Source organism: Monodelphis domestica, chromosome 4 (assembly GCF_027887165.1).
Source record: "Monodelphis domestica isolate mMonDom1 chromosome 4, mMonDom1.pri, whole genome shotgun sequence".
Taxonomy (NCBI): domain Eukaryota; kingdom Metazoa; phylum Chordata; class Mammalia; order Didelphimorphia; family Didelphidae; genus Monodelphis; species Monodelphis domestica.
In genome coordinates, this window is record NC_077230.1 from 280864385 (window position 1) to 280891629 (window position 27245).

At 38.4% G+C, this 27245-nt stretch overlaps 2 protein-coding genes across 17 annotated transcripts in view; both read right to left on the reverse strand.

Annotated features, from left to right (window-relative positions):
• The window catches only part of NFRKB (nuclear factor related to kappaB binding protein), a 35373-nt gene extending 32831 nt beyond the window's left edge, over positions 1 to 2542 (reverse strand). For 7 of the 13 annotated variants that reach the window (XM_001365700.5, XM_007495127.3, XM_007495125.3 and 4 more), the window contains exon 1: positions 2432 to 2525. The gene's annotated coding sequence lies outside the window, so the exon portion shown is untranslated. Of the gene's footprint in view, positions 1 to 2431 lie in introns of all 13 variants that reach the window. The other 6 variants (XM_056794616.1, XM_056794613.1, XM_056794614.1 and 3 more) reach the window with 3 other exon arrangements.
• Positions 2543 to 4521: 1979 nt separating this feature from the next.
• Positions 4522 to 27245, reverse strand: part of PRDM10 (PR/SET domain 10) — a 142233-nt gene continuing 119509 nt past the window's right edge. For all 4 annotated transcript variants that reach the window (XM_056794620.1, XM_056794617.1, XM_056794618.1 and 1 more), the window contains 9 exons: positions 23685 to 23864; positions 22584 to 22694; positions 21194 to 21394; positions 19769 to 19912; positions 19098 to 19268; positions 15239 to 15379; positions 13404 to 13578; positions 9808 to 9920; positions 4522 to 7660 (listed from right to left, as the gene is read on the reverse strand). In XM_056794620.1, coding sequence (XP_056650598.1) covers positions 7451 to 7660; positions 9808 to 9920; positions 13404 to 13578; positions 15239 to 15379; positions 19098 to 19268; positions 19769 to 19912; positions 21194 to 21394; positions 22584 to 22694; positions 23685 to 23864 — 1446 coding nt within the window. In that variant the 3' untranslated portion in view covers positions 4522 to 7450. The remainder of the gene's footprint in view (positions 7661 to 9807; positions 9921 to 13403; positions 13579 to 15238; positions 15380 to 19097; positions 19269 to 19768; positions 19913 to 21193; positions 21395 to 22583; positions 22695 to 23684; positions 23865 to 27245) is intronic.

Below are 27245 nucleotides of genomic sequence, written 5' to 3' on the forward strand. Positions count from 1 at the left end.
ATCTAGGCCTGGCTCTCAATCCACTGAGCCACCCAGCCATCCCCAAGCCCTACTCTTTTAAAGAGAACCTAGGTTGGCCCAGGTCTATTGAGGCAACATATAAATAAGTGAAGTCACATATAAGGGAGAGGAAGCATCTGGAAAGGACACTGTGCTGGGGAGTTTGGAAGCCTGTATTTGTATTCATGGCTCCATCACTTACTATGTGTCTTCAGGTAATGGATAATTCCTTGAGCCTCAGTTTCATCACTGTTAAGAAGTTAATATTACTGCCTATCCACCACTAGAATGTGAGCAGAGACTGTCTTACTCTTCTATTTATATCCACACTTCACAAGGTGCTTTGTTAATTTCTTGGCTCCTTCATTCATTCACTTACAGGACTTGGAGCAAAGAAAGCCATCTTATAAATAGCCAACATTTATATAGCTGCTTTACAATAGCCTGCTAATTGGTCTCTGCCTCAAGTCTCATCCCACTCCAATTAAACCTATATTTAGCTGTCAAAAACAGATCTTCCACAGGTATGATCACAGCACCCCACACATACTCAAATTCCAGTAGCTCCCTATTACTTCCAAGATGAAATATGGAATCTTCTGTTTAGCTTTAAATTACTACATAACCTAGCCTGTTCCCACCTTTCCATTTTTCTTACACTTTATTACTCCTCAACATACTCTTTCATTTGCTACTCCGCACCCAAGACACTTGCTGAAAGATTTCCTTGGCTGTATTCAATGCCTGGAACTTCCTTCCTGATCTTGGGCTCCTGGCTTTCATGTCTCAGCTCAAGCCCTACCTTCTGCAAGAAGTCTTTCCTATTCCTCCTTATTTCTTAGTACATTCCTTTTGAGATTACCCCCAATTCTGCCTGGATATATATATATATGTATATATATATATACTTAGATATATATACTTTGTTGGCATATAGTTAATAACTAGGACTTAAATAGCCCTTTAAATTTTACAAAGCAGTTCACAAATATTGTTAAATCCTCACAATAATCCTGAATCTTATGTGCTCATATTATCTACATTTTATAATTTAGGAAACTGAGGCTGAGAGGTTAAAAATGGCATGGCCAAGGATACAGGTAGTTAGCATCTAAGACAGGAATGAAATGGGAATTCTTCCTTTACTGATTTAACTAGTTACCTTTTTTTTTTTAAAATATCAAGTTTTTATTTTCCCACATTTATTCTGGTGGTTTGCTCATGTGAACAACATTCTGGTGGCTCCATGTCAGTTCCTTCCTTGTCACCTTAGTGTCTTTTGTCCCTCCTCTACTTCAACTCAGATGACCCCACTACCTGACAACCTGTATGTCTAGCTACTTCCCCAGACCCAATTTAATTTAAAAAATATACAACTCTATAACATAGTGGCTTTTATCCCCATTTTACAGATGAGGAAATTTAAAGTGATACAAAAAAATGAGTGAATGAATCAGTTCTGGAATATCAATAAATACACACACACATATTTTCCCCCAATGGAGAAACGAGTATAATTTACAGGTAAGGAAACTTTAAAGTGATACAAAAAATGTGAATTATTGTCCATGAATATCAATAAACATTGCCTCATATGTATATATGTATGTTTATAAGTATGTGTGTGCATATGCATACATACATATATAAATACAAATCGAGAAACGAGAGTATAAAGCTCAGGAGCCACTAGGGCCAGAATAACTGGAGGAGTAGGTAAAGCACTCAGTACACAGGGAGGTTGTTAACCAGGTGTGAACATAGATTCAAGAATGCAGTGATTCGTGGTTTGGCATAGACCCTCTAGGAACAAGAGAAGTGACCAAGAGCAAGGTGATAACAGCCTGGCAGGTCTGCTTCCCCACCCCTCCCCAGTTCTCTCTCAAAGCTTCATCTCCTTATCCAGTTTATAGATCCATCGTTCTTCATAAGGATAAAGTTCCGTTCCTTTGGGGATGTCGGCTTAAGCCTAAATCCAGGAAGGTGGCGAGTCCCTCCTGGCCACTGGGCTGACCAGAAACCAGATAACAAAATGGAAACAGAAGAGACCCATGGGCGGGGGGGTGAAGGGGAGGGAGAGGGGGCACACGCGGCCTGAAGGATCCATGGGGCTCTGGCCCAGTTGGATGGACACCCCCTATCCCACACGCGCGCACACGTTCCCCCGGGAGGCGGCCTCTTCTCCACACCCCACCCACTCGCGGCCCCAGACCCGGCTCTCCCCAGCTCTCACGCTCGGGAGCGCGGGGCGGACCCTGAGGGCCCCGACAGCTCAGTGCCTGACCCTGACCTCGGACTAGCCCAGCCACCCCGAACGCCCACACCGCCCCACCGCCTCTCTCGGTCTACGTGCCTAGAGCTCCTCCGCTTCTCGGACGCACTCCTCCCCTAGCCCAAGTCCGCCCGAGTACCCCAACCCCCTCCGCCTCACCTAAGCCGCTGCCACAGCCACGACCCCGGTTACACTTCCCAGGGCCGCAGCCGCCGGGTCTCGAACGGGCTCGCTCCCGCCAGCGTGACGTCCCCTACGTGCACACTCCCGGCCTCGTAGCGTCAGTGGGGCGGAGCGGGGCAGGACAGGGCGAGACGGGGCGAGGCGAGGAGGGGAGGCTACGCAGTTAAGCACGCCCAAGAGGAAAAGCGGGCCTCGGCTCAGACCAGCCAAGTTCTCCGGGCCCAATCCAGGCTCGGCACCCAACAAATCCTGGGGCGTGGCGGCTCCGTTCTCGGCGCCAGTCCTGCCCTTCCCCAGCTACCCCGCCCCTGACATTGACCCAAGTTTACAGATTTTGAGTTGTAAAACGTGGAGATCTCCTCTCAAGCAAGGATTCTACACTGTTTATTCTTCGGAGTGTCTTGAATGTATCTGCTTATTTACTGTTATCTCTCACATTAGTGCAAGCTCCTTCAGGGCAGAGTTTTACCCCTCTTTGCATTCCAAAGAGCCAGAAATGCAGTGTTTAAAAAACGTGGACCCCTTTGACAAGTCTGCTGCAACAGACTGCTTTTCAGAATGTTTTTTAAACGCTTAAAATGAAAACAGAGGATTACAAGAAGTAATTTAAATGCCTTTTTTTGGTCATGGATTGCAGTTTAAGAATCTCTAATGTAGAACTGATTTTACAAATGAGGAAACGAGTTGAAAGGAACCTGATTAATCTAGTCTCACATTCCCATTTTACAAGGTGAGGAAACTGAGGCCGACAGGTGAAGAAACTCGACATTCCACAAACAAGATCAGAACTCAAGTCCTATCTCTGCAGTCAGTGCTCTTTCTCACTGGCTTATGCTGCCTGTGTTATTCCCACCATATTATGCTGAACGTAATCTTGCTAATTTGATTGTTCTCTGATATCGCTATGATTTTGCTCATTCTTGGCTTTTCTTCCACCTCCTCTTATCTGCACCCCCTGGACCACCACCATCCCAGCTGTTAAAAGGAATATTGAGAAAAGGTAAGGGGAAACAAACAGGCAAAGCCAAAAGAAAATTTATTATGAAGTAAATATTTTATTTGTATATATTAGATCCATTCATTGCCTTTTTACTTAACCCCGTCTTAACAGGGTCATGACTTCAGAAAGGCAGGGTATTTGAGGGGATGGGGCAGACAACTGAGTGTCTTTCCTGCTTTAAGTGCTAACCCAAGCCTTGTTCCCAAATTCCCAAGCTATTTCTAGGGCTTCATTAATGCAAGTTCCTGCATTCAGCCCTAATTCCTAAATTTTATTCACAGTTAAGATCAGGAAAGGCATGGTCTTTTGGACTTCAAAGACCAGCTGCAGGACAAAGGAAAGCTGCAGCCTCTTGGAGCCTCAGTTTTCCCATCTATAAAATGGAACTGATTTTTGAACAACCCATCTCACAGGATATGAAGAAAGTGCTTTATAAACTGTAAATAAAATGTGATATACACATGAATTGGGGGGAGGGTAAGAGATACAAGAAGAAACATAGGTAACATAAAAACAAAACATATCTATTTTTCAAAAACAATGCAAGATAGTATCAACTTCTTATAATGCTATAGGCACAGTGGTACTTATTTATATTCCTTGAGGATAATGGTTATACTAGAATTGAAGACTTAGCTGAAATAAGGATTTCTAACTCTTGGACGAGGTGTATCCATCCAAATTAGTCATTGGCCCCAAATCTTAATTGTGAATATAGTATTGGTTGTATAGATATACAGCTACCTAATTGGGCAAAGTGTACCTAGATCCTACCTAGCCTAGAATCTGTACTCACCTAATTGAAGTATTCCACACAAATCCAATCTGCCATTTCACTACAAATCCTTAAATTTAAAATCTTTCTCAGCAGTTTGAGAGTCTTTCAAATAGAAAACAATGTTTTTAGTTTTAGGAGAATCCTGTGGCAGATAGATATTTTTAGTCTATGTTTGAGCAAATGACTCAAAATGCCTGGACTCCAATAGCCTTTTAAAAAGTTATTGCAACTGTCATTTTGATTCTAACTGAAAGTAGTTACTGCTCCACAAATACAAAAAGCATCTTGTTTATTAAAAAAAAGAAAATATTTATTAATTTTACACCTGCTGGATAGCACAAGACTATTAACACTAGAATTCACCGAATGTACAATAAACATTCACGCTTAAATAACAGGACAAAGTTATTTTCAACCAGTAGGTCAGTTTTAGCATCTTATGAAATGCCATTTAGCCCTAGATGTCTTAGCAGTTCTTGGAAGAAAGATCCTGTTAAGAAAAGAGCCTCTATGTCCTTGGATGCATATGACGAGTACCTGGCATGGTCATCCCAGGTCTTAAAATCACTCAAACAAGGTCTAACCCTAAGTTTTTATGTGTCAGCAGTATTTTTACATGATGAAAATATTTATTCATGTGGGCACAATTAATTAAACAAAGAAAATAATCCAAAATCCCAATGGAACCTCCCTTTAAAATTTTCACACTGTAGCTCTCAAGGTTTGAGAGTGGCTACAATGTAAATCCTGGGTATAGAGTTTTTCTGAAATGGGTCTCCTTCATCTTTTACTGTCTCCCATCTTAAGTCCATTGGAATGGACCAAAAAGCAGAAAAGTTGGTCTTAAAGGAATAGTAATTATTTGGTTTGATTGCCACCTGCACCACATGTTAATAATACACAAAATAGTTTGGAATTCCTTTGTGATTCCACAAAAGAATAAGCACCTCAGTAAAAGAAAGAAGAGACCCTTTCCACAATGTTATCTTCCTTGTCTGAGTAATCTAAAACTTGAAAAATACTGGCATAGAACGAACATCCCATTCAGTGATGGTTTTCTATTTTAGCCAATGAAATTTTCTACTTTGGGTTTAGGGGTGGGAATGGGGAAGTGATAAAAACCAATACTCTGCTTGCAACAAAATTACTAAGTAATCAGAAAGGTCAAACTTCAGTTATAGAACCTAAAATTGAACCTATAAGTAAGTCTGCAAACTTCAGATATATAGACTTACTAGACCAAAGTATTGGTGTGTTTGTGACCACTGAATTTGTGTGACTTTGTGCAAGACTGACATTTACCCAATATTTTCATTTGAGAAGATGAATACTGGACCTCTGGTGCCCAGAAACTTTGGACTTGCTGTTTCTACAAATTTACCAAATCTTCAGTGTATCAAGCTTTTTTTTTTCAGGAATAATTATACTGAGTAAATATAAATCTACATGTTTTCAAAGTTATTTGAAAATATGAACAAATTTTCTGTTATCCAGAAGGTTCCTTGGCACCTAAGGAAAGTAGCTGCTAAGTTTCCTACCATGTGTAATACCAGACATACCCAAGAAGTCACAGGAAATTAACCAAAATTGCAACTCCATTTTAAGTTATAACTTCTCTGTTCTGGAAAGTAATATAGAGTCTACTGAAGGATTATTATTCACAAAAATCTGTCAGTAGTTGTGTCTCAAAGGACTGCTAAGACATTCTGATTTCAGAAATAGATTTATACATAAAATTCCTGGAATGACTTTTAAAAATAAAATCACCCTTCCCTATCAGTTTTATATTCTACTTAACCCCAAGTAAGACTCCTGAACAGGAGCAAATGCAAGAAAAACTGTCATCAAGACACAGGTTTTGCTTTTATTTTTTTCCTCCCATGTCAAAAATAACAGTTTAGTCTATATGCAAACATCAGGTGATCAAGTATTTCCTGGTGATTACCTTAATGTATTTATTAATAGTGGTCCCCTGACATTTTTTACTTTTCCTGAGTCCAAAGTTGATCATTCTATAAAAAGGTCCAGAAGAATTACAGTAAATTGAAAGTGAAATGTATAGGAAATTAAGACGGCCAACTTTCCCTCCAACCTTCATGAATGAATGTTCGTTTTAAGACAGCACTAAAAAAGAATGAAAACGCGATGCATTTCTGTGAATGACTAGTTGATTGTACAGCTGGAATGAGGAAAGAAAGAATCCATCCTTCACCAATGACCAAGAAATGGATCCTTATGGGCACTGAAAAGGCACTGAAATCACTTTAAAACCATCCAATAGTTTTTGACAATTCTGCCTTTATCTTTGCTCCCTTCCTGATACAACCATAACTGTAGAATGGAAGGCAAAGCACTTCTGTGGGGTTAAAGTACTACTACTGGACTTTATTTTTCCAGGAAACCCACTTTCCGGGCAAAAAGACAAGTGTCCTGATGCTAGGTAGAGGAAGGGATCAGTATCACCGGGGCAGACAATGGTACCCAGTCAGCTAAACTGGGATAATCCAGGCTTTGTGGAACATTGCCAACAAACCAATGATTTTCAAAGAGGAAGTAAAAAAGACAGGCAGGAAAATAATTAAAACAAGAGTTTCTTCAAGGCTCTACTGTCAAGTCTTTCTATACTTCCACCAGTTAGCCAGTGGTATTCACCAATTGATCTCTGCTGCTTACTGGGCTCCCTTGTTTACAGCTTGCAGAGGACTTGAAAACAGAAGATGAAGCAGCTCTGACCTCTAACAAGTCTACAAAATGCCCCTTTTCTTGTAGCATCGATGCTAGGCAGATTCAGGGCCTGTGCTGCCAACAGACATTAACGAGGCAGGTATTTTTCCCCCTTTGGTATGAATACAATAAATATGATATTTAAGTACTTCCACAAAGGAAAAATAAGGCTTGTCAAGTGTGTCAAAATCAACTCAGAAACAAGCCAAAGTTCCATACTTTCTCCTGATATAAAACTCCTTTGCTCTGAACAGTTTCCCTGAAATGCTTGGCCTCTTTCATACATGGCAGTATGTCTATGGAGTCCTAAGAGTCAAATCCTTTTTGTGATGACTGCAGCTATAAAGTCAACCTCCTAGCAAGAACTTCAAAACTCCTAGCTTCAAAACTCTGGAGTAAATAATAAATTAAAAAGAATTCCAAGTTTGAGATTTGCTAAGTGGTAGTCAGGAGACACGATGGGATTGCTTGATTCCAACTCCAGGGAGAAAGGTTAAGTTTTAGTAATATGCACTTCACTGTTTCCATTCCCATTGGTGGTTGTAATAATGTACTGGGTGGTTTGTGGTGGGTTAGTCGTTTGGCTCTCCAAGGCATCAGCATGTGTGGATTGCTGTGAAACACCCACTTGGACTGCACTGGAGAGGGCCGAGGTTTGCTTTTCTTCTATTTCTGGCTGACCTTCTGAGATCACAAAATGAGTCTGAAAAATAAAAGAAGGGGAAAAAGTAAGCTTTTAGAAAGATCTAGAGCCTAGATGGAAGAAAAAATAAATACAAGAGTACACAGTGATAAAGCTCAGATCCTGAGAAAGGAACTGTAAATGCAACAGAAGTGTTACACATATAACTAGAAAAAGCACTTATGTATAGCAGATAAGATATTGAATGACTATGAAAAATGCATTCTACTATAATAATAACTGACATTTCTAGAGTGATTTCAGGTTTGCAAAGAACTTTACATAGATTTTCTCATTTCCTCACCATAACCCCATCAGGTAGATACTATCATTATTCCCACGTTATAGAAAAGGAAACTGAGGATCAATGACTTGTTTATGGTTATCAGACTAAGGAATGAATTCCTTCTTCCCTTACTCCAACTGTATAATCAACAAGTTAAACATAGGGCTCTTAAACTCTAGTCCAGCACTCTCACCACCAAATTATATTGGATTTTATTAGCAATTATGAAAAAGTAAATAAATGCTTATCAAGTCTGTGGGTGGCAAAAAATTAGACAGAAAGTAATAAAATGAGTAACACTGCAAAGATGGAAAAATACCTATACAAACTACCTAGCAAAAAAAGCAATAAGGCCAAATTGAAGGGCACAATAAAACAATGGAGAAAGAAAGGGGTGGTGTGTGCAGCCAAATATAAGAAGAAAATCAGAACTAGATGTCTTACTACAAGTAGACAAATTGACCTTACAATAACTCTCATTAGCAGCACTCATAGAGAGCTGCCCACAGAGGTTGGAAATGACAAAGTAAGCAGAGACCTTAATTTGAAGTAAGGAAGACTATAGTTCTAATCCAGTCTAGACAGACACTGACTATGGTGACCCTGGGTTAGAACTTTAACCTCTCTTTAGCAGTTTCTTTATCTTTAAAATAAGGAAGTTGGACTGGATGGTTTCTAAGTTCTCTTCTAGTTTCAAGTCTATGATCCTATAATACAGACTGGCTATGTGAACCAGGGCAAGTTTACTTAATCTCTCAAAGCCCTAGACTACTCTCTAAGACCATGATGGTGGACCTATGGCACACATGCCAAAACAGGCACACAGAGTCCTCTCTGTGGGTACCCCTGCTGTTGCCCACCACAGTTTGTTATTAGATTCAGGGTAAAGCTGTTCCCCTCCTCATCTCCATGTGACGAGGACATTCCTTACTTCACCCACCCCTCTGCTCAGGAGCCCAATGGGATTAAATAACTTGTCCATTGTCACATTGCTAGTGAACGTAAGAAAATGGATCTGAACTCAGGTCTTGAGACTCCAAGTCAAGCATTCCATCTACTCTGCCAGTCTACTCATCAGTTTGTAAGTTTGTTATCTATGTCCATTTTTGTCCTCCTTAGCCATCATCAATTCTAGAATGATGATAATTTCCTCTCAGGGTTTTATTATTTCTCCTTCACCAGCCAAGTCTTCATTGTGGGCCAATTATGTAGAGTAGCAGGTCTCTTCATCACTTTCTTTACCTTCTTAAAGATTAATTTAAGACAGATTGATAATGTTATTTTTACATTACAAATAAAGATTGTTTCAGACACTATGACTTTAGTGGAGAGCTCATGGAAAGATGATGGTATATTATCTATTACATCTGCAGCTGTACCTGGTCTCATCTCCATAGAACAAGATGCCCCTCCCAGGATAAGCTCATCACTTCTTGTCTCCATCATACTGCTGACCTAAACCTGGATACCACCTCCCTTAGCCTCCTCTTCCCCAGGAGAAAAGCTGGAGAGAAGAGTACCAAACTCCTCTCAAAGCCTTCCTTTGCAGAGGCCAGACTTCCAGCTCACTTCACTTTGCATCTGACTGGTTTCAACTCAATGTAACACCTAACATTCCCTTGCCTATCCTCACCCAATCTCATTCAACTGTTTTCTTTGTGGGTTTTCTTCTCACATTAGACTCTGTAAGGGCAGAGACTTTCTTCTTATTATTTGTATCCCCAGTGCTTAGTACAATGGCTGGCACATAGTAGGTGCTTAAAAAATGCTTATGGAATTATTGAATTGATTCAGGACAAAGTATCATTTGGGTCTACTTTTAATTTTGAAATCTAGTCCAACATTCCCATCAGTCAGGACAGGGAGCTAACTCTTTGCTTACCTGAGTAACTGCCTTCACTTGGCCAGTATTCACAGTAGTAACAGGAGTTGTCACAGCTGTCTCTGCTATCACATACTGACCCTGAGGAATGGCCATCATTTGGAGCTCAGATGCTGAAACAGAAAATATCCACAGTGGTTTCAGAGTTTAGAGTGAAGATTTATAGAATGAAATGCTTGGTTGATAGCCACATTTCCCATGGAGGTTGCCTATTATAAGCCTCTTAGGATAATTCTTGTGATTATATAACCTTGTCTTATTGGTAAGGGAAAGAATTGTTATTTATTATGAATAAACTTTAATAGCTTAAAGCTGCACCAAGACTTTTAGGACACCCTATATAGTTTATTATCATAAATTGATGTTAGAAGAGGTCCTTAAAGAACAATCTCATAGGAGGAATATTAGATAAAGTGTGGAAAGGAATGGGTACAACTGGTTACCTAAACCATGTCTGAATACTGAATAAAGGATACATCATCTCAATTCTGTCAGTTAAACACAAGTTATACCAGAACTAAAGCTGAAATTAGAAAATGAATAGGAAACTATACATTTTAAATGAGAAAATTTTAGCTTGCTGGAGATCATGGTAGAAGGCAGAATAGGGTAGGGGAAAGCTCTAGAATAATAACCAAAAATGATGACTAGGACGACTATAAATTTATATTACATTATTTCAAACTGGGCTCTCACTGCAGCAAGTCAATAAAATCCTTTTATTACATATATCTAATAAATTCACTATACCACCTATGTATAAAGAGGGGTGATTACCTCAAACCTATCAGATTGACCAACATGACAGTACAAGAAGGTTAAAAATTTTGGAAGGAATGTGGCAAAATTGGGACATTTGTTGGTAGAATGATGAACTGATTCAACCATTCTGTAGGGTAATTTGAGCCTATGCCCAAAGAGCTATAAAACAATGCATGTAATAACACTACAAGGACTGTATCTGAGATAAAAAAAAATTAAAAATGGGAGAAAGGACCTACTTTATATAAATTTTTATAGCATCTCTTTTTGTGGTGACAAAGAATTGGAAAGTTAAGGTATGTCCATCAATTGGGGAATGGCTGAACAAACTGTGGTATATGTTGGTGATGGAATACTATTGTGCTGTAAGAAATGAAAAAACAGGATGATTTCAGAAAGAGCTGGAAAGACCTACATGAACTGATATAGAATGAAATAAGCAGAACCAGGAAAACACTGTACACAGGAACTACAATATTGTATAATGATCAAATGTGATAGGCTTAGCTACTCTCAGCAATAAAATGATCTAAGACAATTCCAAGGTACTTATGACAAAGAATGTTATCTGCCTCCAGAGAAAAACTGTGGGAGTTGAATGCAGATTAAAGCATATTTTTCACTGTAGTTTATTTGGGTTTTGATTGTGACGTTTTGGTTTTATATGATTATTGTCTTACAAAAATGAACAATATGGAAATATGTTTTGCATGTATGCCAATACATGTATGCCTCAGATCGAATTGCTTGTCTGCTTCCAGGGTGATAGGGGGAGAATAAGAGGAAGGGAGACAATTTGGATTATGTACTTCAGAAAACTTATGTGGGAATTTTTTATTACATGTAATTGATAAAATATCTTTAAAACAGAAAAATAAAAAATAAGGAAAAAAAAATAAGTGTATGGTCAGTCCATACACAGAACACCAGGACCATTTTCATTCAACTTAAATCAGCAAAGAAATATTATACACCTACTCAATGTGAGCTCCGTGCTAGTGGAAAAAATACCAAGTTTAAATAAGGCATGGCCCTTGCATTCATGAAACAGAGTAGGGAATCAGACCATAATGATATGACACATAGTATTCCATGATAGACCTGGTGACAGTCTCTATGTCCCTTTTCTGAGAACCAGCCCAGCTAAATTCTGCCAAACTCTTCACCTGGCCTTTTTTTTAGGTTTCTATATCCTAATTTAGTGCTCTGCATGTTGTGATAGCAATAATACTGAAAGAGAAGCTCTTCTATGATCTCTGCTTTCCCTCTAACCTTTAGTCTCTGTATTTACTAACTCCTTCCTTCCTGCCTTAGAAACATGCTTATGTTTTCCCCATCCTTAAAAACCCTCAATTCCATGGGCTGCTAGGTAGCACAGTGGATAAATTGACGATCTGGGTTCAAATGTGGCCTCAGACATTTCCCAGCTTTGTGACCCTGGGGATGTCACTTGACCCCAGTTGCCTAGCTCTTACCTTTCTTCTGCCTTGAAAATGATACCAAGACAAAAGTTAAAGATTAAAAAAAAAAAAACACACCCTCCTTTCATCTGACCATCTCTGCTAGCTAATACCTATATCTTGCCACCCATTCTAGGCTAAATTCCTGGGAAAAGCCATCTACACTAGGTGCTACTAGTTTCTCTGCTTTACCCTGATTCTAAACCCACAGCATTCTGGCTTCTAGCTTCATCATTCAACTGAAACTGCTCTTTCCAGGAGTAGTATTGATTTCTTCATTCCCAGATCCTTCTTTGACCTAACTAAGCATTTGATATTTTTGGTTACCTTCTCTTCTTGGAAAATTTCTTCTCTTTTTCATGACTGCTTTGTCTGTCTGTTTTGTTCTCCTTATTTTCCTTGGCAAGATCTTCCTCTACAGTACACCTTCATTTGCAGGTAGCCCTTTATGATCAATCCTGGGTCCTCTCTTCTTCTGTTACTCTTTCATTTGGTCCTCAATAACTCCTAAAGATTCAATGGCTATCTCCACGTAGATGATTCTTAAGTCTTTATTTAACCCTAGTCCCTCTCCTGAGCTTCTCTTCAGCATCACTAACTGCCTTTTTGACATCTGTTTAGGGATATCCCATAGGAATCTCAAGCTCAAAATTTCCAAAACAGAACTCATTATCTTTCCATTTAAACCTTTCTCCCTTCTCGACTTTTTTATTGCTAACAAGAGCATCACCATTCTCCCAATCATCCAGGTTCATTGACTTCATTATCATTTTCAACTCCTCAGGTATATTCACCCTACACATATCTAATGTGTTGCCCATTTTGGTCAAATTACACCTTTACAACATTTTTCATATATGTCCCCTTCTCTCCATTTATGTAGCTGCCACCTTGGTGTAAGTCCTCACCACCTCATACCTGGATTACTGCAATAGCCTACTTGTGGGTCTTCCTGCCTCCCTCAAGTCTCTCCACTCTAATCATTAGGAGCTATTATTGGTCCCATAATTCGTATCTCTGAGGCCAACAATCAAAAAAAGAACTTCTGAATACAGGCAACAAACCCCCAATGAAAAGAATCTACAGATGCCCTGTAAAATTCCAAGCCTGTCAAATTCCAAGTCATGTAGTAGTTAAATTAACAACCTCAGAGGGCTGAGCCAGACAGGAGGTCCTAGGTTTAAATCTGTCCTCAGACACTTCCCAGCTGTGTGACCCTGGGTAAATCACAACCCCCCATTGCCTAGCCCTTACCACTCTTCTGCCTTGGAATCAATATGGAAGGTGAGAGTTTTTATAATTAAAAAAATTAAACTAAAAGCTAGAGGAGGAGTCTGGCTCCAACTTTAAAATGTATCCTTTATCCTTACTTACGATAGCTACGGAAGGAGCTCCATGTATTAGGTAGATATGTGTGCTGTACTGAGGAACTCTGCTGTTGCTGCTGCTGGAGAGTTTGCCCTTGGGCTGAAGAGTTGGTTTGCATATGAGAAGGGCTAAGCCCTGGCTGAGACTGCTGGGCAGATGGACTCAAAGGCTGACCAGCAACCTGGAATTCCAGAAAGGAAGAATATGTTAACTTTATTTCCATTTTGGTTTCAAAACACAAACTTCTGAACTGAAGAAAACCATTTTGAATTATAAATTACTAAAAATACAGCTATTCAGGCAGTATGATTTTTGGCAAAATAATAATAATTAAGCTTTCAAAGGAATATTCCTTTTAGTTTCTTTAAAAAAAAACAATACTCTTGTTCAGGAAACAAATGAAAATGTAATAATCTCTACTACAGAGGCTAAATGAGTAGCAAAGTTGTCTTTTAACCTTTAGCTAAAGTTAAAAGACTTGTTTAATCCATAAGAAAGGTCAATAAATAGAAAAATTAATAAGAAAAGTCAATAAAGAGTCTTTATTTCCATTATTCTGTACTAGATCTTCCCATTTGATAGCAATAGAGAAAGAGCTCACTACCATTTCAGCAAGGGGCTGAAAAACAATTATGCACAAACACACTTAAAAGGAATATTCATATCCTATGAGATAGAATAGAAAAATCAACAATCAGCCAGAGGGGAAGGAAGGGAACAAGCATTTGTTATGAGCTTACTATGTGTTAGGCACCATGCTAAATGTAGAAATATTAACTCATCAGATCCTCACAACTCTGCAAGTAAAGTGCTATTATTTTGCAGTTGAGAAAACTGAGGCAGGCAAATTATGTGACTTGCCCAAGGTCACATAGCCAGCAAGTGCTTGAGGCTGAATCTTAACTCAGGTCTATGTGAATCCAGGTCTAGCACTGTATTCATCAAAAAGAAAAAGAGTTATTCTTTACAATATGCTGCTAAGAAACCTCAACTAAAGGCCTACTTTACTGCATCATTATGGTATGTAGGTCACCTTGGCTTATTAAAGAGCTATGCTAGTGGAATATAAGTTCTGCAGATTTTACCAAAGCAGTAAACCTTCTAGGATGGTCCTAGTGATAGAACCAGCCTAAGTTCAGATGGACTCACCACCATTTTTTTTTAAACTCTTACCTTTCACCTTAGAATCATACTATGTATTTGTTCCAAAGAAGAAGAGTGGTAAGGGTCAGGCAATGGGGGTGAAGTGACTTGCCCAGGGTCACCCAGCTGGGAAGTGTCTGAGGCTAGATTTGAACCAAGGACCTCCCGTCTCCAGGCCTGGCTCTCAATCTACTGAACTACCCAGCTGCCCCCCTCAACACTATTTTGACTAAAGAGGGAAGAATTGTTTGGTCCTAGCTACTATCAATAATCTAATTTTAAAGAGCTACTCTCAAAAGTTGAAATTATAGAACAGTTATAATTTATGTTGCAGGGAATATTCACACTGATGAAATTATAGATATCTAAAGAACTGAAGTCTACTACTAAAAGGGATCATTTTTAATAGCAGAAGGAAATGACTACATTTAATTTAAATTTAGTAAAATAAAAAAAGTAAATTTAAATGATTTAAATTTACTGAGAATTCCAGAATCAACATTCATACTAGTGGCTAGGCTCTTTAAATAAGATCCAAGGTCACCCATTACTCTCCATTAATCATCATGACAAATAAGATCCAAGAATGCCATAATTAGATAAGGTATCACTCTTCAATCTCATTAAATTACCTCTTCATAAACTCTGAAATCATCGTCAATTTGACCACCCTGGTGAGTAGATATGGAGAAAGTTACCTGGGATGAAGATGGAGCTGGAGTGGTAGGCTCAGCAACCTGGATGTGCTGCACCTGAATGGCATGTTGAGTATATGTCTGAGGGTCATGGAGCTGACCAACATCCACTGTCGAATGCTGAGACTGATGAGGTGAAGTAGCCTGGAGGAAAGCAAGGCAGTCCCAGAAATTAAAAACTTGTTGATTCAAAAAGAATATTCAATTATAAAAATAAAATAAAAACTTTTAAATTTGGGTTTTGAGTGATAATATATGTTTAACCCAGTGGAATTGCTTGTCAACCCCAGGAAGGGAGGATGGAAGAGGGGAAGGAGATAAAAAGAATCATGTAACCATGCAAAATTTTTTAAATTAAATTTAAATTTAAAAAACGGACAATTCAACAAAGAAGAGTTTCATTTGAAACAATGACCCTCCAGAAAAGTACATGGTGAAAAGGGACCTCAAATATATCTCACTGCCCTGTTGCCCGAGAGGTCTATATACAAACCAAGATAGAAGGCATGAAAGAGAATGGTGATTGTTTAAATTTGAAATTATATTTTTATTACATATACTCTTAATATTAATAAGTGCAGGAGAAGGAATATAAAATATTTAATAATATTAATAATAATAATAATAGGAAGGACCAAATAAAGGAAAGTGAGGATCATGGAAGATTAAATGGACAATTCTGATAAAAATTTAATGTTTTTACACAAACAGAAACAATGAAATTAAAATTAAAAGAAAAAAATGGGGAGGGGGAAACCTAGCAATTTTCTATGATAAAGGTCTTATATCCAAAATGCATAAGGAATTGATTAATTTATAAAACCAACTAAAATTTATAAAGGAACCATTTCTCTACAGACAAATGGTCAAAGGATATGTATGAATGGGAAGTTTTCCATGGAAGAAATCAAGCTGTCAACAAACATATAAAAAATAATTATAAATTATAAATCATAAAAAAATGCAAATTAAAACAGCTGAGATTCTACTTCGTACTCATCAGAATAGCAACGATGACAATTATGGGAGAAAGTAGAGGAAAACAGGCACACCAATGAACTACACGTAGACCTGTGGAATTGTTTTATTCATTCTGGAAAGTAATTTGGAGCTATGTCCAAAAAACTCATGAAAAGGCATGTGTGCATATTTCTATGACTCATCAATACCACTTCCTAGGCCTACTATATCCCAAAAAGAATCAATATGCACACACACAAAATTGGCAGCTCATTTAGTTATGTTAAAGACCTAGAAACTAAGGATAATTCCATCAATTGAGGAAGGGTTGAGGAAATTTTATTTTTGAAAGCAGTGGAATAATATTGAACTGTAAGAAAGATAAAATTTCAAAAGATTCTGGAAAGTATAAAGTGATACAAAGTGAAATGAGCAGAATCAGCAAAAATATTTCTATGATAGCAATAAAACTGAACAAGACAAAAATCAACTTTGAAAGACATAGAAACTGATCATGGCAATGACCAAACCATAATTTCAGAGGATTGTAACCTCAAAATTTCTCATACTTATGAATGTTAGGGGTTTCCCCCATTGGGGAATCTTCTACTTTAAAAAATTCCCTAGCAGATGGTGAGAACTCTACTTGAGTGTGGGGGCTCCTTGCCTTGGGAATATCCCTACTCCACCCTACTTAGGACTGCTTTAGGACAGAGAGCTCCTTGAGAACAATGAAAAGTACTTTGATCCATGCTTATGGAAGGGACAGGAAGTTCTTTGAGTCATGACTGTTTTAGAATTGATACAATGGGATACTAAGTACCTATAAAGGTGGGGCAACTTGTAAACTACTTAAACCTAAAAGGGTGATAACTTATTCAGAGGTTTTTTCTGATGAAATTTGTCGACACAGCAGCATTCCAGCTCAGGGAGGGCTGGAAAGTCATTCTGAAACATTCAGCTTGGAGAGACTCATTCTGAGGAGACTGATTCTGAAACATTCAGATGGAGGAGGGAGCTGGTGAAAGCAGCTGAGATGCTGCTGGCCTGGTGTCATTAGAAATCCTTACTTAGACAGATCTTATGGTGAGTTATAAAAAACTGACTGATTTCTCTCTTAAGGCTCAGGTCTAGGCTATATTGGCTTGAGGCCCTTCATACTTATTCCTTTCTTACTCTCTCTCTTTCTTTGATTACTCATTGTATTGTTAATTAAAATCTCTATAAAACCCAATTGACTTGGGTATTTGAATAATTGGGAATATTTCCCTGGCGAAACCTTATATTTGATTTTAAACCCAAGACACTGTAGTGAAACATATTTCTGCGGTCAAATTTACTCACCCTCTCTTATATCTATCACAATTTATATCTTCCACTATTTTTATCACTACAGTTTAAGACCTCAACCATTTTAAATCTCATAAGATGGATGATAAAGTGTGCTTCCAACTTCCTGAAAGAATGATGATGGACTCAGAATGCATATAGGATAAGATAGATATTTCTGGACCCAGATCATTTGATAATCTATTCTTCTTAACTAAGTATTTGTTTTTCCCTTTTTTTCCCCCATACTAGAGATTGGGAGTATGGTGGGAAAAAGGGAAAGAAAGAGAAGAGGAGGGTATAGAAAGGAAGTTAAAAAATAAAAATTATAATTATCAACTCCTCTCTAACCCCAAACTGAATAGGAAGCTTAGAGAAATCAAAGTTTATTGCCTTTAAATTTTTTTTCTTTAATTAAAAGGACTGGGAGGAGAGTACACTATTAACTTATCATTAATAATCCCTAGGACACTTGGGATGGAATCCAAAGCAATCAACCAGCCAATAAGATTAAGAATAGCACCCAATTTGAAGTTCAGCATTTCAAATAGGGATAAATTCCTCAAATCAGTCAATGCAGAAATAGCGCTGATAGTTTTCTTCATTTGGCTACTGTCTTACAATAGAAATGACCTATTAAATATAAATAGTCTCTTATACAGCAGTTCTACCATACTAATATAGCCTTATCTGAACTGCTGAAACCAGGCCAAAATTATTTTTCATACTCTTTAATGAAAGAGTCACCAAATAAACCTTTATTAATTCTAGCATCTATAAAGCACCTTACAGTTTACAAAAATCTTTATAAATATTTTCTCATTTTATCCTCACAACAACCCAAGGAGTCTATTATTATCCCCATTTTACAAATGAGGGAAGATAGAAATTAAGCAATTTGCCCAGGGTGATACAGTAAGTATGTGTCTGAAGCAGAATTTGAATTCAGATCTTCCTGCCCTCACATCCAGCCTCCACAATTTGCCTAGGTTTCTGGGGGGGGATGATGACTCAGAGGAAAGATTTGCTTATTCAAATGCCACTTCAGTAGTGACCTGGACTAAGCACCCAATAAAACTATTCAAACTTGCTAAGAGAACTGCCCAAAAATTAAATGGGTTACCTTGTTATGTAGTCTGTTCACCCTGTTCACTAGAAGTTTTTGAGTAGAGGCTGGATGACCTTCCATTAAGGAAACTGGGAGGGATGTGGGACCTCATGGTCTAAAAGTTCCCTTCCACCTCTAAGACCCTATGATAGAAACAAGACCTCAAAATTTTTCAACTCTACCATGTCATTAAAAGCAGGCATCCTACAAATCCTGAATAAACTTTGAACAGGATGTTTCTTTTGTACCTACCTCATAGATCTGAGTCACATCCAAAAAATATCCTCTCAGAATCTAGCCCCTGCTCTGGAAATAAGTTAGTATTTTGGGTTCAGTTTATAGATTGAAATTTATAATAGTCCATAATATCTCAATCTGTCAAGTGAAAATGCTGGGCTACTAGCAATATTTTTAATATGCCAATAATATGCCAAAGATGGAAATAGAATAAATGTTATACAGAACCTGGGCTACTTGCACCACCTGAAGCTGTATGTGCTGAGGTTGCTGAAGACCAGTTGTAGACTGTGATACAGGGATATACTGAATTCTCTGGTAGTCCCCCTGTGGGGTTCGATAATCTGTTGTAAGGGTCTGAGAGAGTTCTGTCATTGCTTGGGTCAGCAGGTCTGTTGTCTAGAGAAAAGCACATAAAACACACTGATTAGTAATGCTTTACTAGTTTATACTTATTTCAGTGCTTTAGAAACCTATGAAAACACAATTGATTGACCTCAATAAAAGATCTCGGAGGTTACAGTTTTGAAAAAAGACTCCATAAGTCAAACCTGAGGGAGAGAATAGAAGAGGGCATTTTGGCGCATTATCATGAGTAGGACAAGAATGAAGGGAGAAGGACTAGAGTGCCCTTGTGGCATCCTCTCTGAAAAAAAAAAAAGCCTTGGAAAGCATAAGCTGATCATCCAGTCCCAGGAACACTAACTTGGATAGAAGATCAAAGGATTCTGGGAACCGTCTAAGGCCAAAGAACAGATGTGATTATTTCTGGTATGCTACCAATTTTTCAATGAAAAATGTGTAGAAATTCAATTCAATAAGCATTTATTAAGCACCTCTTATGACAATAAGAAATAAGCAATGGACGCTGAAGGAAGAGTAAGATTTGAAATCCTCACCACTACAGTCTCTCCAGTCGCACTATCGGTAGTTAAAACAGCTGGAGTGGCACTGATTACAGCTGTTGTTAGTGGAGCATGTATTGTATTAGGGAGCTGGGCAAACTCAGGATGCTTCTTTCTGATGTGTTGAACCATCTTGGTCTGTAGGAATGGAGAAAAGGGTAAAAAAGTTACTGGCAGACTGGCTTAAATGACTCTCAAACTTTCATATGTAAGTCTCCTAAGGATTCCTCCAGTCTCCCATGTCATCTTTCATTTTAAAAATTGCTAAGAGGAGCTGGTCTAGGATAGATAGGAGTAGAGCCATACCAGCATGACATTTTGGAAGGAAGAAAAATGGTTAGAGTTGAAAGAAAGAAAGAAAATGATATGGCAAGGCAAGAATCCTTTCAGAGCACCTACCTTTAACTTCCATACTCTCCCCTTGAGCACAAACTTTCAAATTTTCATGCAAATTTTCAACACATTTCAGCACAAATTTTCAATTCTCATGCCCATCTTCTTCATCCATTCCCAAACCCCTCAGACTCTCCCTCCCTTTAGCCCTAGAACATTTTGAAAAATGCTGGTTTGAATCCCTCCAAATCCCCCTAAAGTTCTGTGATAATATCAACTACATGCAAATAACAGTGAAATATGGGAAAACTCAAGATCAAGTGGAAAATACAGTAACAAACATTATCTATTATCATTAATTATTATCATTAATATCACAATCCTCATGTCTATATTGCACTTCATAACTTTGGAAGTTTTCCTCCCCTATATATGAGTTTATTTGATCCTACTAACAATTCTGTTAGGTATATATGGTATTATCCCTATTTTGTAGAGAAGGAAATCAAGACTCAGAAAATTTAAGCAGTCTGCCCAAGGCAGGCCGGTAAATGTTAAAGTCAGGACTTGGCTTCAGGCATCCTAACAGCTAGTCCAATATTCTTTACCCTCTATGGAATTAAGACTACCAGAGAGCTTTCATTTCCATAATAGCTCTAAGTCCTCTTCAGTACGTTTCCTATACATTTATGTTTCTATTTTGTCCTGTCATTATTGGCTTGCATACTGCATTTCTCTTACTCAATTGTGTGATCTGCAGAGGGACCCACATCTCAACACAGCAGACACCTAATTGAATTTTCTCTTTCTATCCCTAGTCATGAATAGCCCCTGGCTTCAGGGACCATCTTCTATACCAAATGAGTTTTATAGGATTATTTTCTTTTTTGTTTTTCCACCCCAACTGAAAAAGAGCTAACTAGGGATTTAAAATTCAGAAACTCTGGTGTGGCACTGATATTAGCCACAGATACAGAGAGAGGAAGAGAGACAGAGAGAGAAAAGGAGACAGAGAAAGAGAGATTGAAGTGAGCTGCTTCTCTACTAAAAATTTTCAGTTTAAGAATGAATCCCAATCCCTCTAACCTTGCTACTGTACTGTTTGGAGCAATGGGGACAGCAGACAGGAGGAGTAGCTATTGTGCCAGTCAGCTGAGTATGGGTGCTCAGCATAGGATCTGGTTCTCCAGGACCAGCAGGACGAAGTTTCCGGATGCTTGGTGGGAGCTCTGCTCCTGGATGGTTCTTCAAGATGTGGGCTTTCCGCTTGCTAGCACTTTTGTAAACCTAGAGAGAATAATGATTTGGCATAACTGCAAGAAATACCTCTAATCTATTTCCTTAAAACTTCTCTGTAGACCAACTTAATTATAAAACTAGTATCTGGAGAGTAAGAATAGTTTTATGTGGTGACAATAAAAACCTATCAGCAATTGTAATGAGAACATAATATAAATTAGAAGAACAACATTGTATTAAATAGGCATGCTTGGCATTATCTCTAAGCTTATATAACAAAAGCAGAATCAGCAAGCAGACTAGAGTGAGGGAGTCAAATATTTAATAATAGAAAGCAGCTCTATTCATAGAAAAAAAATGGAATTTTAAAACAAAGAGACAAGATATCAGCTAGTTTAGTACTTCATTTCATATATGAAGAAACCAGGGCCCAGAGAATATAAGTAACTCATTTGTGCTAACTCCCAATCTATTTCTCTCCTACTACTATATATTGCTGCATCCATGGCTGGCTCACTACTTTAACAATCAGTGCTTATGACTATAGCTCTCAGATGACAAATGTCATGTTTATGAGGTCCCATCAAAATAGCAAGTCTATTGATCCCTTCATGCTTAACAGTGAGATTTTTTTCCAGCTATCATTTAGTGAGAGTTTTCTTTGAAACTCAAGGTGGAAAAAAAATTTTTAATCATTTTTTTAAAAAGAGCAATTCAATGTAGTGATCACCAGTAAAACTGAGGATTTATCTTAACCACAAAAACAAAAGCTCTAAGTAATATAACCAAAGTATGTTGTCACACAAAAGATATGTGTTTTGCAAAAGGTAAGTCCTTTTTTCATAGTTTTTCCAAATACAAAAAGGCCCAAATCTATATTCTATAGAAAGAGACCATGATGTTCATTCTCAGAAGAGATCAACAGTCTCATTTTTTAAAAGGAAACAAACATAGGGCTTTTTTACTACAATCTTTAATATATAACATTCTTTCCTTCTCGTAAACTAAAAGAAGAGAGAAAAGGAAAGAAATCAAGAAGAACACTGTATAAACTGTTTATGTACTGGAAATTTTCATTTAAAAGTGAGTATAACTCAAGCCATTCATTTCTTGTATGGAAAACTACTGAGATACAGAGAACCATCTGCTAAAAGCACTCCTATATTTGTACATGCAGACAAACTGGCTGCAAGCAAGGCTTTCACAGAGCCTGCTGGGATGGGTGTCTTTCTTTTACCTTATCACAATACTGACAAAAATAATCACGGTTGGGTTTGATGATGGGCAGAGTTAACTCAGGCACTTCTTCTATCTTCATATCTGGGTGCCTCTTTGATAAATGGTTCACCTAAATGAAAAAAGCAAAAGAGAGAAGATATCCTATTAGGACCAGAAGCTAAATAAGTATCTCTGATCTTGGACACTAGGCACTGGAGTTCTCTGATGCAATGCACAAACACAAAAACGCATTTGGCCAGAACCAGCAGCACCAGACCCGTCTGACCCCAAGGGGTTAACACTCACTTGCAGCCAATTGCTGAAGGTGAACTGGGTCACTGTGGATCCCATTAACAGTCGTTGGCTGAAAGAATTGCTGTTGGAGAAAGCAAAATTACACTTGCATGAATTTCCTTTGGTGAATTCTCCTGAAGCAAACTTATCTTTCATTATTTAGTGACCCAGCCCTTCTGAGAACACTGAGTAGGAAATAAAGGCTCTGAGTTTTAAATGCCGCTCCATGATTTTTTGGCTCCTGGCAACAATATTTTCTGCAAGTGTAATAAGGTCAGTAATGAATTATTAGCAACAGAATGTCTACCCTGTTGTTTCTCTTAAACCAGGGCTCATACACCCTACCTTGGGAGGCAAGGTGTCAGTGCTGTTCCACATCTAGGAAAGAAAGATTCAAAAAGAGAAAGACAAAGAAAGAGGCAAAAAGAAAATATGCACAAAAGCAAAGATAGAAAAGGGAAACGAAATGCAAAGAGAATGAAAACAGGGAGAAAGAGCAAAAGTTAGAAACAAATGCCAAGTAGTGAATAGTAGTAGCTCAAATAGGAAAAGAAGAACAAATGGAAAAGAAACAAAGAAAAAAGGAGGAAACAGAGAAGAGGGCTAAAAAGTGAGCCCTCCTAGTTTGGAGTTATTTTTTCATCAACTTTCCAGCATTCCTTGTCCTAAACACTGGATACCTGCAGATAAAAATAATTTAGCCCCAGAATGCAAAAACAAACCAAACAAACAAACAAAAAAACCAAACCACCACACATTGCCACAAGCAGACAGTTTGATAATGAGATTGGGAAGACCAAAAAGGCCTGCAGGTTCCAACACTAACCAGCATGCCTCGTCTCCGGAAGCCCATCATGCACAAACGACACTTGAACGTGAAGCTGTCATAGTCCGTGGAGGCAATTCGAGGCTTAAAGGTCTTGGAGCGACTGATGCGGTCAGCCTTTTTGGCTTCTCTCTCAGGGTTGTGCATCCTTTGCATATGCTCCCGTAGTTTATCTTTTCGCTGTTTCAAGAGGGGCAAGAGAGAGAGACAAAGTAAAAAACGATCATTCTCAGTTCTATCACTTAGCAGAGTACCTAATAAATACAAATGACTCAATAAATACTAGCTGACTGACTGATAAGGGAAAGCAGAAGGAGAGGTAAAGACAGCAAAGACAAGTAGATTGTCAAGTTCAATATGTCTGAGAACTACACTGTCAAAAATGAAAACTGACTGAGGCCTGGTTCAAACCCTATGAAATGTTGTGGGAATACTGATTTTGAGGGGAAAGCTGGAGCCTTTTTCAAGCACAAAATCTCTGCTGACATCAGACACGAGTTTGATATTATAAAGCAAGTGAAAAAGACACTAACGGAGACAAACTTAGTTAGATTTACAGACCTCCTTTTTCTCCAGAATAACAAACACTTTCATAAGCTTGATTCTTTATTCAACAGTTTTTCAAGTAATACAGGTAAGTGTTTCCATTGTTTACAAACAGAAATTGAGGTAAAAGGTTAAGTCTTTGCCCAAGATCATAAATACTGTCAACTATGAAATGGAGCCTGTAATCACTGGGTCTCTTCACTTCTTTTTGAATGATTTAATCCCATCATGCAAATAAGAATGAACCCATAGGACCAGGGGAAAAAAATTAAATTGTGTCTAGACTTCCCTAAAACCTATAAAACTAGAACATCCACAGTTAAGGATACTCACTACTATCAAGCAACATCTAGTGTCAGTACAAAATGCAATCCTTTACACACACATCTCCCTTTGAAGTGGCCCATAAACACCAACTGTAAGTCACTGGGAAAAAGTAACAATCTGACTCAGAAATTTAAATTTCTGAAGACAACTACCTACCTAAGAAAGCATTGATAAGGACTCTAAAATCAGAGTAAGTGTTAATTTCATCTCTGAGAAAGCTGAAAAGAAAGTAAGATACTGGTACTGACCAGTAATGAGGAACTGATTAGTGAATTGGAAATAAGGAGAAGCTTGGAAAGAAGTGAATGAAACAGAAATTCATGACAGATGAGGAACATACCAGGCATGATTCATGGTAACTCAGACTTTAGAAGGCAGAACTCAAGAGTTCAGAGGTAATAGGTAGGAAAAAGCCTAACATTCTAAAGGGAGAGTCAGCTCAAAAAGGATAAAAGGCTCTCAAGATAGAAATTCTGATGATATAATTACATGATACTAATGAGGAAGAAAAGGAGGATGATTTCACAGAGACCAATGAGGCCACCAGGGGAATGAATCAACCAACTCATATTTTAAAGAGACATGAACAAAATATCAAAAGCATATCCAAAATTGAACTCATTTTATGCTCTAAACCTACCCCTCTTCCTAATCTCCTTGCTTTTGTTGATGGAACAATCAAACTCTCAAACACTACGACTCAAAACTTCAATTTTTTCTTAGTCTTCACCACTACCACCTGCTAAGATCTAGTCAGTGGCCATGGCCTGTCAGCTCTACCATTACCATATGTATTGGTCACCCGATCTTCTTCACTCAAACTCAAAACTCCCGATCATATGCAAAAACCATTCACATTGCCACTATCTTACATTTTAGCTATTTCAATTGCCTAACTAGTTTTCCTTAATTCAAGCTCTTTCCTTTCCAATCCAACCTCCACCCTTCCAAAATAGTCCTCCCAATACCTAATTCCTGAGTACCTTCCAGTCCTGCTGAAAAATCTTTGGGGTCTCTCTAGTGATTATAGAATAAATTACAAACTCATTAGCTAACCTTTTATTTTTTTTAAGCCCTTAACTTCTGCCTTAGAATCAATACTATGTATTGGTTCCAAGGCAGGAGAGTGATAGATAAGGACTAGGCAATAGGGGGATAAGTGACTTGCCCAGGGTCACACAGCTGGGAAGTGTCTGGGGTCATATTTGAACCTGGAACCTCCCATCTCTAGGTCTGGCTCTCAATCCATTGAGCTACTCAGCTGTCCATCCCCCTTAGCTAACTTTTTAAAGCTTTTCATAAGACAGCAAGAACCTATTTTTCCCTTCTCATAGATCTGTTGAAAAGTTATTTGTATATGTGTTGCATTTAGGGCAGAGGATGTGTTGTTTTTTGCCTCTATGTTCCCATTTCCTAGCAGAATATCTTATATATATTAAAAGTTGAACAAATGTATGGTAAATTGAATTGAAGATGAAAGCAAGTCAGCAAGCATTTATTAAGTACTTATACTGTGTCAGGCACTGGGGTAAGCCCTGGGGCTACAAAGAAAGGCAAAAGCAGTCTCCATTCTCAAGGATCTCACATTCTAATGGGACAAATAATGGGCAAATAATTATCTTCATCCAAAGTACTGACAAGGTAAATTGGAGATAATCTTAGAAAAGGAGGAGCATTTGAGGAGGACAAGGAAAGCTTACTTATAGAAGATGGGATTTTAGCTAAGACTTGAAGTGAGGTGATGATTACAAAGAACACAGCAAATATGGGGAAAAGCCAGTGAAAAAGCATGGAACAAGGAGATGGAAAAGAGAAAGAGCAAGAAGGCCAGTGTGACTGTATCTCAGAATACATGGTGAAAAAAGATCTGAGGCATAGACCAGTCAAAAAGCTACTGTAATAATCCAGGGATGAGATGATGATGAGGGATTGCACCATGGTGGTGGTGGTAGTGTCAAAGGAGAGAAGAACCATAAATGAAAGATGTCACAAAGGTCAATAAGACTTGGCAACAGATCGTCTATGTCATGTGAAAAAAAGTGTGAGGAGTCAAGAATGCAAGCCTGGGTGACTGGGAAGAAAGTGGTACCCTCAATAGTGATAGGCAAGGTAGAGAGATGGGAGAGATCTGAAATCACCAGATTAACAGCCACCAAAAACTTGACTAGATGAAAAATATGAATTGAATGCACCTCAAAGAAGGGGAGGTAACCAAGTAATCATGGGATCCAAGTGGTGGAAGATGCAAAGTCTATAAGTGGCAATAGAGAAGCAAAGAATATTCCAACTCTCCCAGCATGACTGGTGAGTTGGGGGAGGGGGAAGGATATGAGTGTAAATTAACTAGTATTGGAAATTGTGGTCAAGGTTCTCATGCCATAAGCCAAGTCTCCATGAGTGCCAGAAGATGGAAAGAATAAAAAAAAAAAAAGATTTAAGATTAAAGCAAGTTTGTTAACTTTAGAGTAGACATTCCAGAGAGCAAAGTGGAAGGTAGATGGGGAGGAGCTCGCTAGTGGGGGGAGGGGGAAACAGTAATATGGCAGCAAGCAGGGGATGGGGAACATGGTTTGCCCGACCATAGCCAGGGTTTGGGACTCACTCAGATGAAGAGTACATGGCAGGGTGGAAATAGCTAACCACTGAAGAATGAAGGCAGGCAACAACTGCTGACCAACTGCCACCCCC